At 42.1% G+C, this 12865-nt stretch overlaps 1 protein-coding gene across 1 annotated transcript in view; it reads left to right on the forward strand.

Annotated features, from left to right (window-relative positions):
• Window positions 1–629: 629 nt before the first annotated feature.
• The window catches only part of DAP (death associated protein), a 49588-nt gene continuing 37352 nt past the window's right edge, over window positions 630–12865 (forward strand). The window contains exons 1-2 of the mRNA XM_054381914.1: window positions 630–684; window positions 6480–6576. Of these exons, the coding sequence (XP_054237889.1) occupies window positions 630–684; window positions 6480–6576 (152 nt within the window). The remainder of the gene's footprint in view (window positions 685–6479; window positions 6577–12865) is intronic.

Below are 12865 nucleotides of genomic sequence, written 5' to 3' on the forward strand. Positions count from 1 at the left end.
TGTTCCAGGAACTAGCTCCATAAGGTAAAACGAATTCATTATTGCTCCGGGGTAGGGAAGGGGAAGGGAAGGGGAAACAAACGAAAGACAGGCTTCAGCAGGGGGGCAGCTTCGCAACACTGACTTTAGTTTGAGCAGCAGAAAAGGACCAGGAGAAATTAAAGACCCCAATGCGCCAGGTAAACAGATGAAGAAATAGAAGCGGAGGTCGGGATAGAAACAGACTGGAACGGAGCGCGGCAGGCGCTGGGAACGACCGATCTCGACACGCCCAGCCCCTCCAGCTTCCCAGGCGAGGGCACTGACGCTTCCGCAGCCCCGCGGCGCTGGCGGGAGGGCGGGTGGAGGCGACAGCCTCCCGCCCCCGGCCCGGCCCCGGCCTCCCTGAGCGGGGCGGGGCTGGCTCCCCGCCGCCGGTTGGCAGCGGTTCGCCAGCCGAGGGGAGGTGACGGCGGCAGAGCGGGCACGCCTGCAGTGGGCGCGTCCTGGCGGCGGCGTCTTGCAGCCACGTTGACAGGGCGGGAGTGGGGGCGCGCCGGGTAGCGCAGAGCAGGCTGGGCGCTGGTCGTTCGCTCGTTGGCAGGGTGCGAGTACTCGGTGCGGGAGCGAGGGCTGCTGCCACAGTAAAAATGTCTTCGCCTCCCAAAGAGAAAGCAGAGACGCGGGCCGGACACCCTCCTGCTGGTACGGCCGCCGGTCACCGTCTCTCCTCTCTTTCTCTTTCCACCCCTGGGGATGGGCGGGGGAGGGCCGAGGTGGCTTGGGCAGCCGCGGGTCGGGGGGGCGCTGAGCGCCTCCGGGAGATCCTGGCCGGGCGCTAGATCCCGCGAAGTCGCCGGGCTGCGGCAGCGGGAGTGCTGCTGTGGCCGAGGAGGGTGAGGGTGCTCTCGGGCGCGTCCCACTGCCGGGGGCTGTAAGCCCGGGGTGGTTTCCCCGAGTACCTCTGCTCGAATGCCGCCGCCAAAGCAGCGTCTGCTGTGGCATTCTGGCAGCGGGAAGGGTGTGTGTCCCGTTTTTTTCTCTCTGCCTGCTGTTCGCCCCCACCTCTCCCTGCCTGCTGGCAGCCTTCGGGACGGTGTTGGCAATTCCAGCCCTGCTTGTCCCAAATGTACCCGCTGACTGCAGACAAATCATCATTAAGTTTGTGCTCTTTGGCATCTTCACCTTCTGATCCTGGAAGGAGCGTCGTCTTCATCAGTGCTTGCCTGTAAGGGCATCCCGTCGTTGAAAGGTGTTGAGGGCCTATAAAACCACCCCGGTCTGATAAAGGCATGGAAGATAAGGGGACAGTCTTGGTCTCATTGCAGCCTGCGTGGCTGTTTGGAACACAGTATGAGCTGAGCGTGAAAAGGCAAACAGCTACTTAATTGTACTATGTGCGTCTATTTTGCCAGTGGTGATGAGTGCTAGGGTTGGCTGCATGTTCCTGGAGGCTGGCAGGGTAACAAATAAGTAAAGCTGCTTGCTAGCTGCCCCATGAAGGAGCTCCACCACCTTCCACCCACTGCTATATGCACATGGGTGAGCCGAGCAGTGGTTGTTAGGGTATTAGCTGTGTTTCGTTTTCAGTGGAACACTGATCTGCCACTGTCCATAGACAGCAGTTCCTGTCTGTACATGGGTAGAGTTTGATTACTTGCAGTATCTGAGTTGGGTTGTTCCTTCATGTACTCTTAGTTTTCCTTATTACTGTTTTCTAAAAAAACCCTGTTAAATACGAAATTTTGGCCTTGTACCATCAACTTTTTCACAAGTGTTTCCTGGTGGAGTAGTTGGTCTGTTGGTGTTCTGTGTGGGGTTTTTTGTTTATTTGGTTGATTGGGTTCTTTTCAAGTGTTTCAGTAAAAAAAATACTGACATGCTTAATTCACAGGGTGGTTAGTTTTATATACAAATTAATTTATGAGCTTTAAAGCTAAATTTGAAAGCAATTTTTGAACACCAATAAATTCCTCTCTTTTTATAATGAGGACCTGAAATTCCTTTAAATAGATAGTAGAAGTGAGAAATAATAGCTCGGCTTTGCACAAATACAGTTCAGCAGTACAGTTATCCTGATCTCTTGACTGAGCAGAGTTGTTCTAGTTCTTCAGCCTCCGTTGTCATGGCATTGGCTCTTACCACACCTCTTGGGTAAACAGAAGCATTTTCTTAAAGCTAACAACTTTTGCTGCCAGCTGCTTGAGCTGGCTTACCGTGGGGTCAGTGAAACACCAGCCTCAGTGTGAAGGGATGGATAAGACCTTAGGTTGGTTTAGCTGTGTCTTCCTTCTGCACCACTGATGGAAACGGAACAAAGGATATTTAATGGATATTTAATTTAGATGCTTTATAACTATTTTCTGATCTTGCAAGTTCGAAAGTATTGCTTCAAAAGAAAGAAGTGAAATTTTTTGTGAAGACCTGAAGTGAACCTCTGTAGGACACATGAGAAACTAGCGATGCACATGGCAAAAGCACTACTGGAGTAGAGTGCAGGCTTCCCTTCCTGTCAGAGTATTTCAGTATTATTATTTTATTTGTTTGTAAAATATTCATCCACATGTGAACTGAAGACCAGTTATGGAGGTCTTAAGATGATTAGCATCCCTGAGGTTTTTTTTTTGTCAGCATGCACCATTTTAGGAAGGAAGGAGATCACTAAGTCTGGCTTTGAGGCCAGAGAAAAACTAATGCTTTACGGTATCTTCAAGCCATTTTTAGAAGAAGGATGGTTCTCAGATGGCTGGCAAAGAAGTGGCCCTGTGGTCTTTTAACACTTGGAAAATCCATAATAAATGTACTTACTAGCAAGAGTTGGTTTACTCTAGGAGCCAAAGCTAGGTTTTAATCCTCTGTCTCTTTGAATAATAATATAATTCAAGAGGGCAGTTTGCAAACAAGTTTTACTAAAATTATTAAAAAGCCGCCAGAACCAAATGACTACGTAAATGGAGGTGTAATTGTGTCCATAAATAACAAGGCAAGTTCCTAGCAAGGCAGAGATGTTATAGGGGATCGTTTTCTACTAATGACTTAAAAGGTCTGGTTTTGCTGCATACAGTTGTGTAACAAGCTCTACCTGTAATTACTGATGTGTCTTACCCCATTGAATATGAATTAGACATGTAAAAGCCAGGAAGGAATTGGATCATAATAAAGATGCAGAATTGACAAATCCGTTGTTTTTCGGGTGCACTGTTAGCTCCTGCTTTCTGACAGCATGCAGTCTGTTAGCTTCCTCTCTGCATTGATGTTTCATATAGGAGACAAAAAGAAAAAGACAAAGGATAATAAAGTGGAAACAAACCTCAAGTCCTTAAGCTGGTGACAGAGTGCACAAAGCAACTTTGAACACTTCTCTGAAACTTAAGAGGTCCCCAAATTAGGTTTTATTAAATATCTTCATAGATTATAGAATAGAATACTAAGGTGGAAGGGACCTCAAGGATCACCTAGTCCAGCCTTTCAGGGTAAGAGTAGAGTTTAAATGAGATGGCCCAGCACCATTAAACTGGGCCTTGAAACTGTCTAATGTAGGGAATCCACCACCTCCCTTGGGCATTTATTCCAATGTTTAATAGTTTGAATGGTGAATTTTTTTTTCTCTCATCCAGTCTGAATCTCCCCAGTAGCACTTGCACCCATCACCCCTTGTCTTTACCACGTGACCCTTCGTAAAAAGGGAGTCTCCCTGCTCGTGGTAGCTGCCCTTTATGTACTTGTACATGGTTATGAGGTCTCCCCTAAGCCTTCTCAGGGCTAAACAAACCCAGTTCTCAGCCTTCCTTCATATGACAGGTCTTCCAGTCCTCTGATCATTCTTGTGACCCTTCTCTGGACCCTTTCCACCCTGTCCACATCCTTCTTACATAGTGGGGACCAAAACTGTACACAGTACTCAAGGTGTAGCCTGACTAGCGCTGACTGGAGTGGGAGAATGGCATCTTTCTTTCTGCTTGTTGATGCCCTTATTAATGCAACTCAGCATCCTGTTGGCTCTCTTTGCTACTGCAGCACACTGTTCACTCATGTATAACCTTCTGTACATCAAGACCCCCAGGTGCCTCTCCACAGTGCTGTTTTCAAGCCAGGTGGCTCCCAAACTGAGCTGCATTCCTGGATAAGGTGTTCCTAGGTGCAAGACCCTATACCTGGCCTCATTCAACTTTTTACAGTTCCTTCTTGCACACTCACCCAGCCTGTCAGGATCTTCCTGAAGGGTGGCTCTCCCTTCTGGGGTGTCAGCTTCCCCACTTATTTTTGTGTTGTCCGCAAACTTCATCAGGGTGCTCTTAATTCCAATATCTAAATAATTAATGAAGATACTAAACAGTGTTGGGCCCAATATTGATCCCTGGAGGACCCCACTAGTGGCAGGTCTGTCAGTCAGTGAGATCAGTGCATCAGCAATGCATTGTGAAGTAGGTTCGTGCAGCTTGCACTCCCCTCTAAAGAGGTCTGGGCATTTATGCTTTTAACTGTTTGTTTCTTTCAGTAGCTAGTGTGACAAAATAAAGCAAGGTGATTTGAGTTAATAGTGGCTGGTGACATGATTATGTACAATATGAGAGAGACTTTAGACCACCCAAATTAGCACTAAATCTTCACTACTAATTTCTTAAGTTTTCTATTAAATGGTGAAGAACATGGAAGCATGCATGTATTGTCCAGAAGTGCTGTTTGTAACCTGGCAGATGTTGCTGTGGAGACAGAATCTTCCAAAAAAAAATAATTTGAAAGGGAGTTGATAAGAACTGATCATGCAAGCGTGTTAGATTTATAGATTAGTATTATTAAAATATACCAATCTCTTTGATTAACTGAGATGCTAGAAGAAGACAGCACTTGACAGAACTCAGTGTTTGCTTTTGCAAGCAAATGTAAATTTCTAAGGAGTTTGCATCAAGAAAGATCAATAGAAAATTTATATTTTTTTTAATTTTTAAAACTGCATATTTTTGTTGTCTAACCTTTCTATCATTTGTTATCCCTTGTGAAACATTTCTCAACAATTCAAGTATCGTTGAGCAAGAGAACACAATTTTTTTGTGTTTTGTTGGGGGTTTTTTGTTTTTTTTTTTTTAATGCATGGTAGGGGGACACCGTTGTGGTAGGATTTAGAAGATATTTCTTTGGTTTTATCTCTTGATCACCTGTCGTTAGTTCATGTCCTTCACTGATTCAGAAGTTCATCTTTCAAGTATCACACAAATCTATTTTTAAAGTCGAGGTGATCTGTTCTCCTAGGGCAGGTCGTTTTCTCTTTACTACTTGCCTTCACTGAGGCTGTAAAATTTACTTGCAGGAGTGTCATTTCCACTACTGTTCTGGCTACCAATTGAAAACTAAAACTACTCCTAGGTTTCTGGATTAACACTGAACTGCCATGAGGTGTCTTAATTGCTCTGTGGCTGGGAACAGGAAGGCTGTCCGAAGTACAACCTGCCCTAGCCACGCTGGCAAGCCACATTGCTCCTCTGAGTGCTGCCCTGTCATTCTGCTTGCTTTGGCTGTGACATCACTGCTGAGGCTGGCCACAGATTTATTGTGTCACAGCAACGTGAAACACAAACCAGTGCATCTGTAGGTGGTTTTATTGACTCCTGACCACTATATTGGTTTCCTGAGGTAGGTTGCTGATGGCAGTGTAACCCATCCAATTAGCTAACAAGATGCATCGTTTTGTCCTGTGCTGTCCTGTCAGCAGGTATAAGTGACTGAAACTAGAAAAAAAACAACCCATAAAAGAACATTATGAAAACACAAGCCTGTTGCTCTGCTTAGCAGCAGCAGTGTTAGGCCTGGCTTGGTTTCTATTTTGTATTTAATTTTGGAGGGGATAACTGATGAATGTAAGTGGATTTGTTTTTACTTCTTGTTTTGTATTTCAAAGGAATGCTTTCACGTTTGTGTTTTAAAACTAAATCACAATCAGGATTTGAAAGGTAAATAATGTTTTGCAAAAAAAGTTTTGTGCTAAATGCAAGATAACTCTTCTAAACTTCGCTTTTTATGATACTGTTCATGAAGTACCTCTTTGTGTAAATACTATTATTATAGCTGTAGTTTTCATCTTGAAGTGACAAGTTCTTTGCCTCTTCTTGTTTTATGGGACCATTTAACATTTGTGTTTGTGGCCTTTTATGTAGTGTTATGCAAGCCATTGCCTCCGTTTCTTACTGCTGAGAGTTAGTAGGGAAGGGGGAAGAGTTAAAACAAAGCTGAGTTTTCCAAGATGGTACTGAAAGCAGGTGGTAAAATGAGCTGCAGCTTCTCAGGATGAGCAAAGATGGCATGATGTGAAAGAGGATAGCAAATGCAGTCTAGAAGTAGCTGCTCCTCAGGCTTGCTGCTTTTAAACATTTTGGGCCCCTTTTTCAAACTTATCGAACTACTTTGCAAAATATTGGGGGGAAGTGGAGGAAAATGATCGTTAAAATGTTCTGCACTTATGCTCACTTGACTGAGGTTTGTTGCATCTCTGATTTTCATTTCAGTGAAAGCTGGTGGGATGCGCATTGTGCAGAAACACCCCCACAATTCTGATGCCAAAGAAGAAAAAGATAAGGATGACCAAGATTGGGAAACTAGCAGGTGAGTGCTTTGATTTGGAGCATGTGCTATAGTGAATTTCCATGACCTTGGACCTTATCACAAGTGTTTTCCTTGTGGATAGCAAACCAACAATAACAGCCGGTTTTGTCTCATAAAGTTGATTTAAAGCACTAGCATGTTACAGTTAAAATTAAAACATTAGCTTTACAAAAATGTCTGAACATTATTTCAGACTGTGCAGAAACATAGCTGGGCCCATTTGGATAAAATGATTAGGCTGTCGATCTGTGTACCAGGTGATTTTGCTGTGCATTGGGGGATTCCTTCTACCCATTGACTCATAATCCTTTCTCTGTGAGGTATTTGACAATATAGTGCTTTTGAAAAGACAAGCAAAAATAAATGCTGTTACTATTACCTGCTTTTATTTTAAGTGGGAGTCTAGCAGTTTCAGTAGTGGATGATACCAAGAGAGACAGCAGCTACTTAGGCATTTTAACTAGATTTATCAAGTAACTGCTGTACAGAACTGAAAACAGGAAGGCTCATGTTCATATAGAAGCCACCTGATTTTGTGCTGTTTTCCTTGGCTAGCTATTTTTATTTGTAGCCAAGACTATTTACCTAAAGTCTTTATGTACTAGCTTACTGCATATATTTGTCCTTGCAAATTGCTCAAGGAAAAAACCAAACCAAAACAAAAACCCCAGAGCTCCATTTGTGTGCTTCTGTAAGTGGACTGACTTACATGTTTATTTTACATGTAAAACAATGGTATTAAATAAGCACTGTGAAAATTATCTGTACAAATACGAACAAACGTTTTTATTTACAAAATCATGACTCAAATAGGAAACACCTTTATGAGAAGGGAAAAGTAATTTTATTTAATATATTCAAATGAAAGGCAGGAAAATGAAACTTCCTGCCATTTCTTCATAACCCAAGTTGGTTTTCTTGTATTTCTGTTCGGTGCCACTTAAGTTGGAACAGAGTCTGTACTGCAGTCAAGTTTTGTTCCAAAGGAAAGAATCATATCTTGTGATTAGTTTAAACTTTACCTGGGGATACATTCTTTTATTTAAGGTGTGTTTTATTTAAGGTGTGTGGTGGTTTGACCTTGGCTGGATGCCAGGTGTCTGCTAAGCCACTTTGTGACTGCACTCTTCAAGGGGACACTGGGGAGAACCATTGGTAGTAACCAATTCTTCCTCTCCTCCTCTCTTTTAGCTTTTATTGCTAAGCAGACACCATATGGTATGGAATATCTCTTTGGTTGATTTGAGTCAGCTGTCCTGACTATGGCCTTTCTTGGGAGGGACCATAGCCTGCTTGTGAGGGGGGAATGTTGGAGAGACAGCCTTTATGCCATGCAAGCACTGCTTAGCTTAGCTTAGCTTAGAATGATTGTATGTTCTCAACACCTTTCTTGGTAACACTATAAAGCACAGCACTATGAGGTTGCTGTGGGGAGATGTTAACTCCATCTCAGCCATATGGAGTTAATCACACTCAATACAGTGCGTTATCCCTGCTTATTCTTAAATTTCCTTGGAATGCCAACCTCATGGCAAGGGATTCTCATTACTATCCAAATGAGAAATCTTCTTAGGCCTGGTCATAGATCTAAACCTCTCTTATGATATAGCTGTCTGCTTTATGCCTTTCTTCAAAGAAGATTATAATTTTCCCCTCTCAAATAGTATAAGGAAAAGTTAAAGATTAACCTTGATACTGGTGGTTGTGTCAAGTGTCTGCTTAAGCAGGTGCTGTGGCACAATGGAAGCAGATCTTTAGCTTGGTTGATGCTGAGGACTTAATGTTCATACTGTGTGTATTTTGGAGATTACATAATCTGGAAGGCCCAATCCAAGCTGCTACATGTTAGGTGTTGTCTTGGGCTGCATATTCTGGGTTAGTGTCATCTGCCGGGAGTCGAGGTCAGGTGACCTGAGACCGACTTACTGTGCAAATCAAGGTCTAGCCAACAGCGGATCAAAATGGGGAGTGCCCTCCTGATCTGAAGATGCTAACAAATATGAACTGTATATTCATATTGTAAAGCAGATCTGTGAGCAAGTTTTATGCTTTAGAGGGAGAGGAGAAATTCTAACGACCTCTAAAGCTACCTTATTGTCTTTGGTTTAAGAAGCAAGACAGATGCTCTTCACTCATTCCCAAAGGAGTAAAGAAAACGTTCCACACAGGATTGGAAATTATTTGAAATAATTGGAAGTTTAAAATGGAAGTACTATTCATAACTACATATAACAGTACAAAGCATATAAAATACACAATTCCATAGTGCTCCTCAGCCATAGTTCTCCAAGAGCCTCCTTAGGCCAAAGTTTCATAGTCCACCTCCCTCCAAACCAGGCCAAACGCCCCAGGCCTTGAATGTGCCTCCCCCATGCCTCTTAGACCCCCTTCCCCATACCAAACCCAAGTGATGCAGCTGAAAATTTAGCTTGCCAGCCCCAGGCCACTCAAGGCCCCACTGCCCTGCATCACCAGATACAAGTGTGGGGAAGGGAGCAGGGAGAGGCGAAGGGGACTGTACAGCTTGTGCTGTTCCTTTATAAAGGGGAATTGCAGGGTTTATGGGAATGAAATAACATAGATACACTTTCTGGTCCATCCCTGGACCTTTCTGGTACTTCTGGAGGTCCTCAACATTTTGGTTCTTAAAGGCATCCAGCCTCAAACCATAACACTTATTAACTAGGCAATAGTTAGCTGTTGTACCTCATCAAATCCATTCCCTTGACAACCTGATCAGTTTATTTTCAAAATACACACTTAGCATTCAGTCTTCGCCTTGATTTTTCTTATGGAGGATACATTATTGATCTGTATTAGTCATTTGCGCATACAGTTATTTTCAAGCCTGAGTATTAATATAAAACCCATGGGCTGAACTTTTTATTTCTTTGATTTAATCCTCTTGAGAAAGAAAGTGGCAGGAGTGACATAAGGAGCATAATTAGATAGGAACCAGTGTGGATTATAAAACAAAACTCTAAATTGGTTTACAGGTCTGACAGAACTTGTTTTCCTGGTAGAACTGAGAAACGTTTGTGTCTGTGAGGGAAGGGGTTTAATGTGCCTGTTGTCATAGGGGTCTTGGGGAATACTTGTACAGCTCCAGTGGCTATACAAGCTATAGATGTGAGCAAGAAGCTATTTCCATGGGCAGGATAAGCAAACTCCACAGGCCATAGTACATGAAGTCGTTGTTTGTCAAAATTCAATTACATTTGCAGCATGTCTGCTGTTGCTGTGCTGGAAGGTTCAGTCTCCTGTATTTTCTGTGTCTGCGCCTGGTGATTCATGGTGCCCTTCTAATGTTTTTCCGATGCCTGTGATGAGGAGTTTAGCAGGAGGTTGGGAGAGGTTTCTCAGTGGGGGAAGAAGAGGCCACTATTGCTCTGTTCTGCTTTCTCCAGCAAGAATGTCTGTATGTTCTTTCTGGTCTTTGATAGCTGGTATGTTATGTCTCCCTTTCTAAGCAGATGCAGAGAATTTTTTTTTCTTTTCTAGTCATGTTTTTAGTCTTTGCCATTTTAAGGTAGTATTGTTTATATGATGCAATCTCTACTCCCTATTGCATTCAAAGTCAAAAGGAGCAAATGGCTTTCCAAACAATTTTTATCAGATGATAAGGACAGCTGACAATGATGTGAGAGAAGGTAACAAAACAGAGAAGAGTAATTTGTGTGTGTGTGAAGATTGGAATGATTATTTTAATCTCATTGCAGATTTAGTTGGGAACAGATTAGCGGAATTGCAGTAAATTGAGACAGAAGATTTTTGAGCTCTCCCAGAGTTGCCTGGGAGCTTCAAGAGCACAGATCTCCCCACTATGGCTCAGATCTGAGCAGCTCTTAGCAAGAAAGCTTTCAGTATTTGTGGCTTTGGAGACAGCTGGCATTGTTCTTGCAGCATGCTGACATTGGGTCAGTGCTTCTAGTGTTAATGCAAAGAAAGCTGATAGAGGTAAACACCCCTGAAGTACCTAACTGTGCTGTGATAAAGTAACATTCATCAGGTGTATCTTCTTTCATGTTTCTTTCTCCCAACTGTTTAGCAACTTGCAATCCAGTTGCTGTAATTTACTCCATAAAGGTTTTTATTCAGTTCTGATTCCTAAACTAAAATTGTGTGACAACCAACTATTTTATGAAGTAGCAGTCTGACTTGTCATAATGGTGATTTGTGATCCCTTAAAATGATATTTAGTAAAATGATTTTGTACAAATTTAAACTTCTCCAACAAGGCAGTTCTCAGCCTTGAGCAGTAACAGAAATAAGTTTATACATCCGGTAGAAGCACAGTTTTACTTAAAGAGGAATGTCTGGAAATGATTATATGGAACCGACTCAAAAAAGAAGGGAGGGGTTACATCATTTGGTTTAGATGAACTAAAAAACTGTATGTGGCATTCAAAGCTGGGGCACCACTGTGGTTGAGACGTCAGTGGTAAACTTGACTGTGAGGTGGAATCCTCAGCTGGCATGTTCTTCTAAATGAGTGATTTTGATATACCTGATTTGAGATAGGATACTGGCTGGATGAACTTCTGGCATAATATGTTGTTGATTTTCTTATGTGTCTGTAATGCTTAAGACTTGTGCTGATTTTTTTAGATTTGGTTGCAGTTTTGATTTACAGTCTTACTGATTACTACCAAAAGCAGGGGTTTTTTGTGATGCTAGAAGAAGATGAAACATAACATTAGAAGTATGGTTTTGAATAGAAACTGTAGTTTTTCAGGACTGTATGTTGTCATAGAAAATATTTGGAAAAAATAGGCTACTTATAGTCCTGGGCTTTTTTAGAAGTCTCTTAATGCATGCTTAACTGAGATTTGCCCTATCATGTGCACTCCTGTGCCACCATCTGACTCAAGCCACAGTAAATACTTCTGAAAGACTGGTGAGAACTGCTTGTTCAGTTTTGCAAAAGAGCTTCCTTAGTCATCACTCTGGGACCTGAAGAAGCAGCTGTAATGATATATCAACATCTGGATTAAAAAAAGAGAAATATTTAACGCAACTATCTGGCTCGTTTTGTTTTTAACAAACAGGATAAACTGCAAAGGTTTTCATGCCTAAAGACTTCTCTTTTGTAATATTTCTGAAACAAAGCGGGTAATTAGAATTACTGAATATGAATGCAGTAGAGTGGTTTCTAAGTATATATATATATATATGTAAATTGAATGTGTTTTGTATCTTAACTGTAGGTTGTGAGTCCTGCATTATGTCTGATTTTCCTACTAGCTCTAGAAATAATAAATTATGCAGCCCTGGTTATAATTCAGTTTAGGATGTAGATATTTGCCTTAGCTATATTCATTGGGCAAAACAAAATGGAAAGAAAAAAAAAAAGAGGATAATTTAGAATGAATGGGGCAACTCAAAAGCAAAATCATACTAATGAAGCATGCAGGTCACTGTAGGTCAAAGAGCCAGCCTTGATACTCAGTAACATGGTGAAAGAGGAGCTGTTGAAGGCTGTTATTATCCTTCAGATATCTCTGTGTTAATTCTAAAGTCTGAATATGCTAGTTAAGCTGCACCTGCCTTTTTTTAAATTCTTTTAGAAATGCAGGGGAAATCTCAAAAATGTAGGCTGCAGGTATATGCTTTCATTCAGGAGAATTGCTTTTCCTTGCCCTCACTCTGCTGCAGGTTTCTCGTTGACAAGAAATAAGGCACAGGCATTGCTTCCATCTTGTAGTTGCCAATGAAGATTCTGCAACCCTTGTTGCCCAAACTTCTGACAGAAAAAAAAAAATACACAACTAAGCCATTAGAGCAGATTTGTATGCTTGTTTACACCTGAAATATGGAAATCTGTGACACTTTCTGCTCCTTGTATTCCACCCTGTTATTCTGGTTATTTAGCTGGGACATAAACTGTAGAGTCAAAGTCCTGCCCTTCAGCACAGCTAAGACCTGAGAAATGGCATCTGTCCTGTTTTGGTCATGGATGAAGATGTTTCAGCCCAGTTAGTTCAAATGCTGTGTGTTGCAGAATCAAAAGGTGTTTGATAGAGGGAAAAAAAAAAAGCTACTTTACAGCTTGTTAAACATAGAAACCAAACCCTCATGAACAGGTAGCGTTGTACTTCCATAAATACTCAGAGTCAATAGCCCAAGTGTCTCTCCCACATAGTTCACCAGTATAAAGCTGAAAAAACAACCCTCTTTACCTGTGTTCATGTATCTATAACACAAAAAAAAAAAAAAAAAGGAATAACAAGCAGGCATTGACTTGGCATGATGAATATTTAAGGCTAAACGAAAGAGATAGGTTGGTACA

The sequence above is a fragment of the Indicator indicator genome, chromosome 6 (genome assembly GCF_027791375.1).
Source record: "Indicator indicator isolate 239-I01 chromosome 6, UM_Iind_1.1, whole genome shotgun sequence".
Classification (NCBI taxonomy): domain Eukaryota; kingdom Metazoa; phylum Chordata; class Aves; order Piciformes; family Indicatoridae; genus Indicator; species Indicator indicator.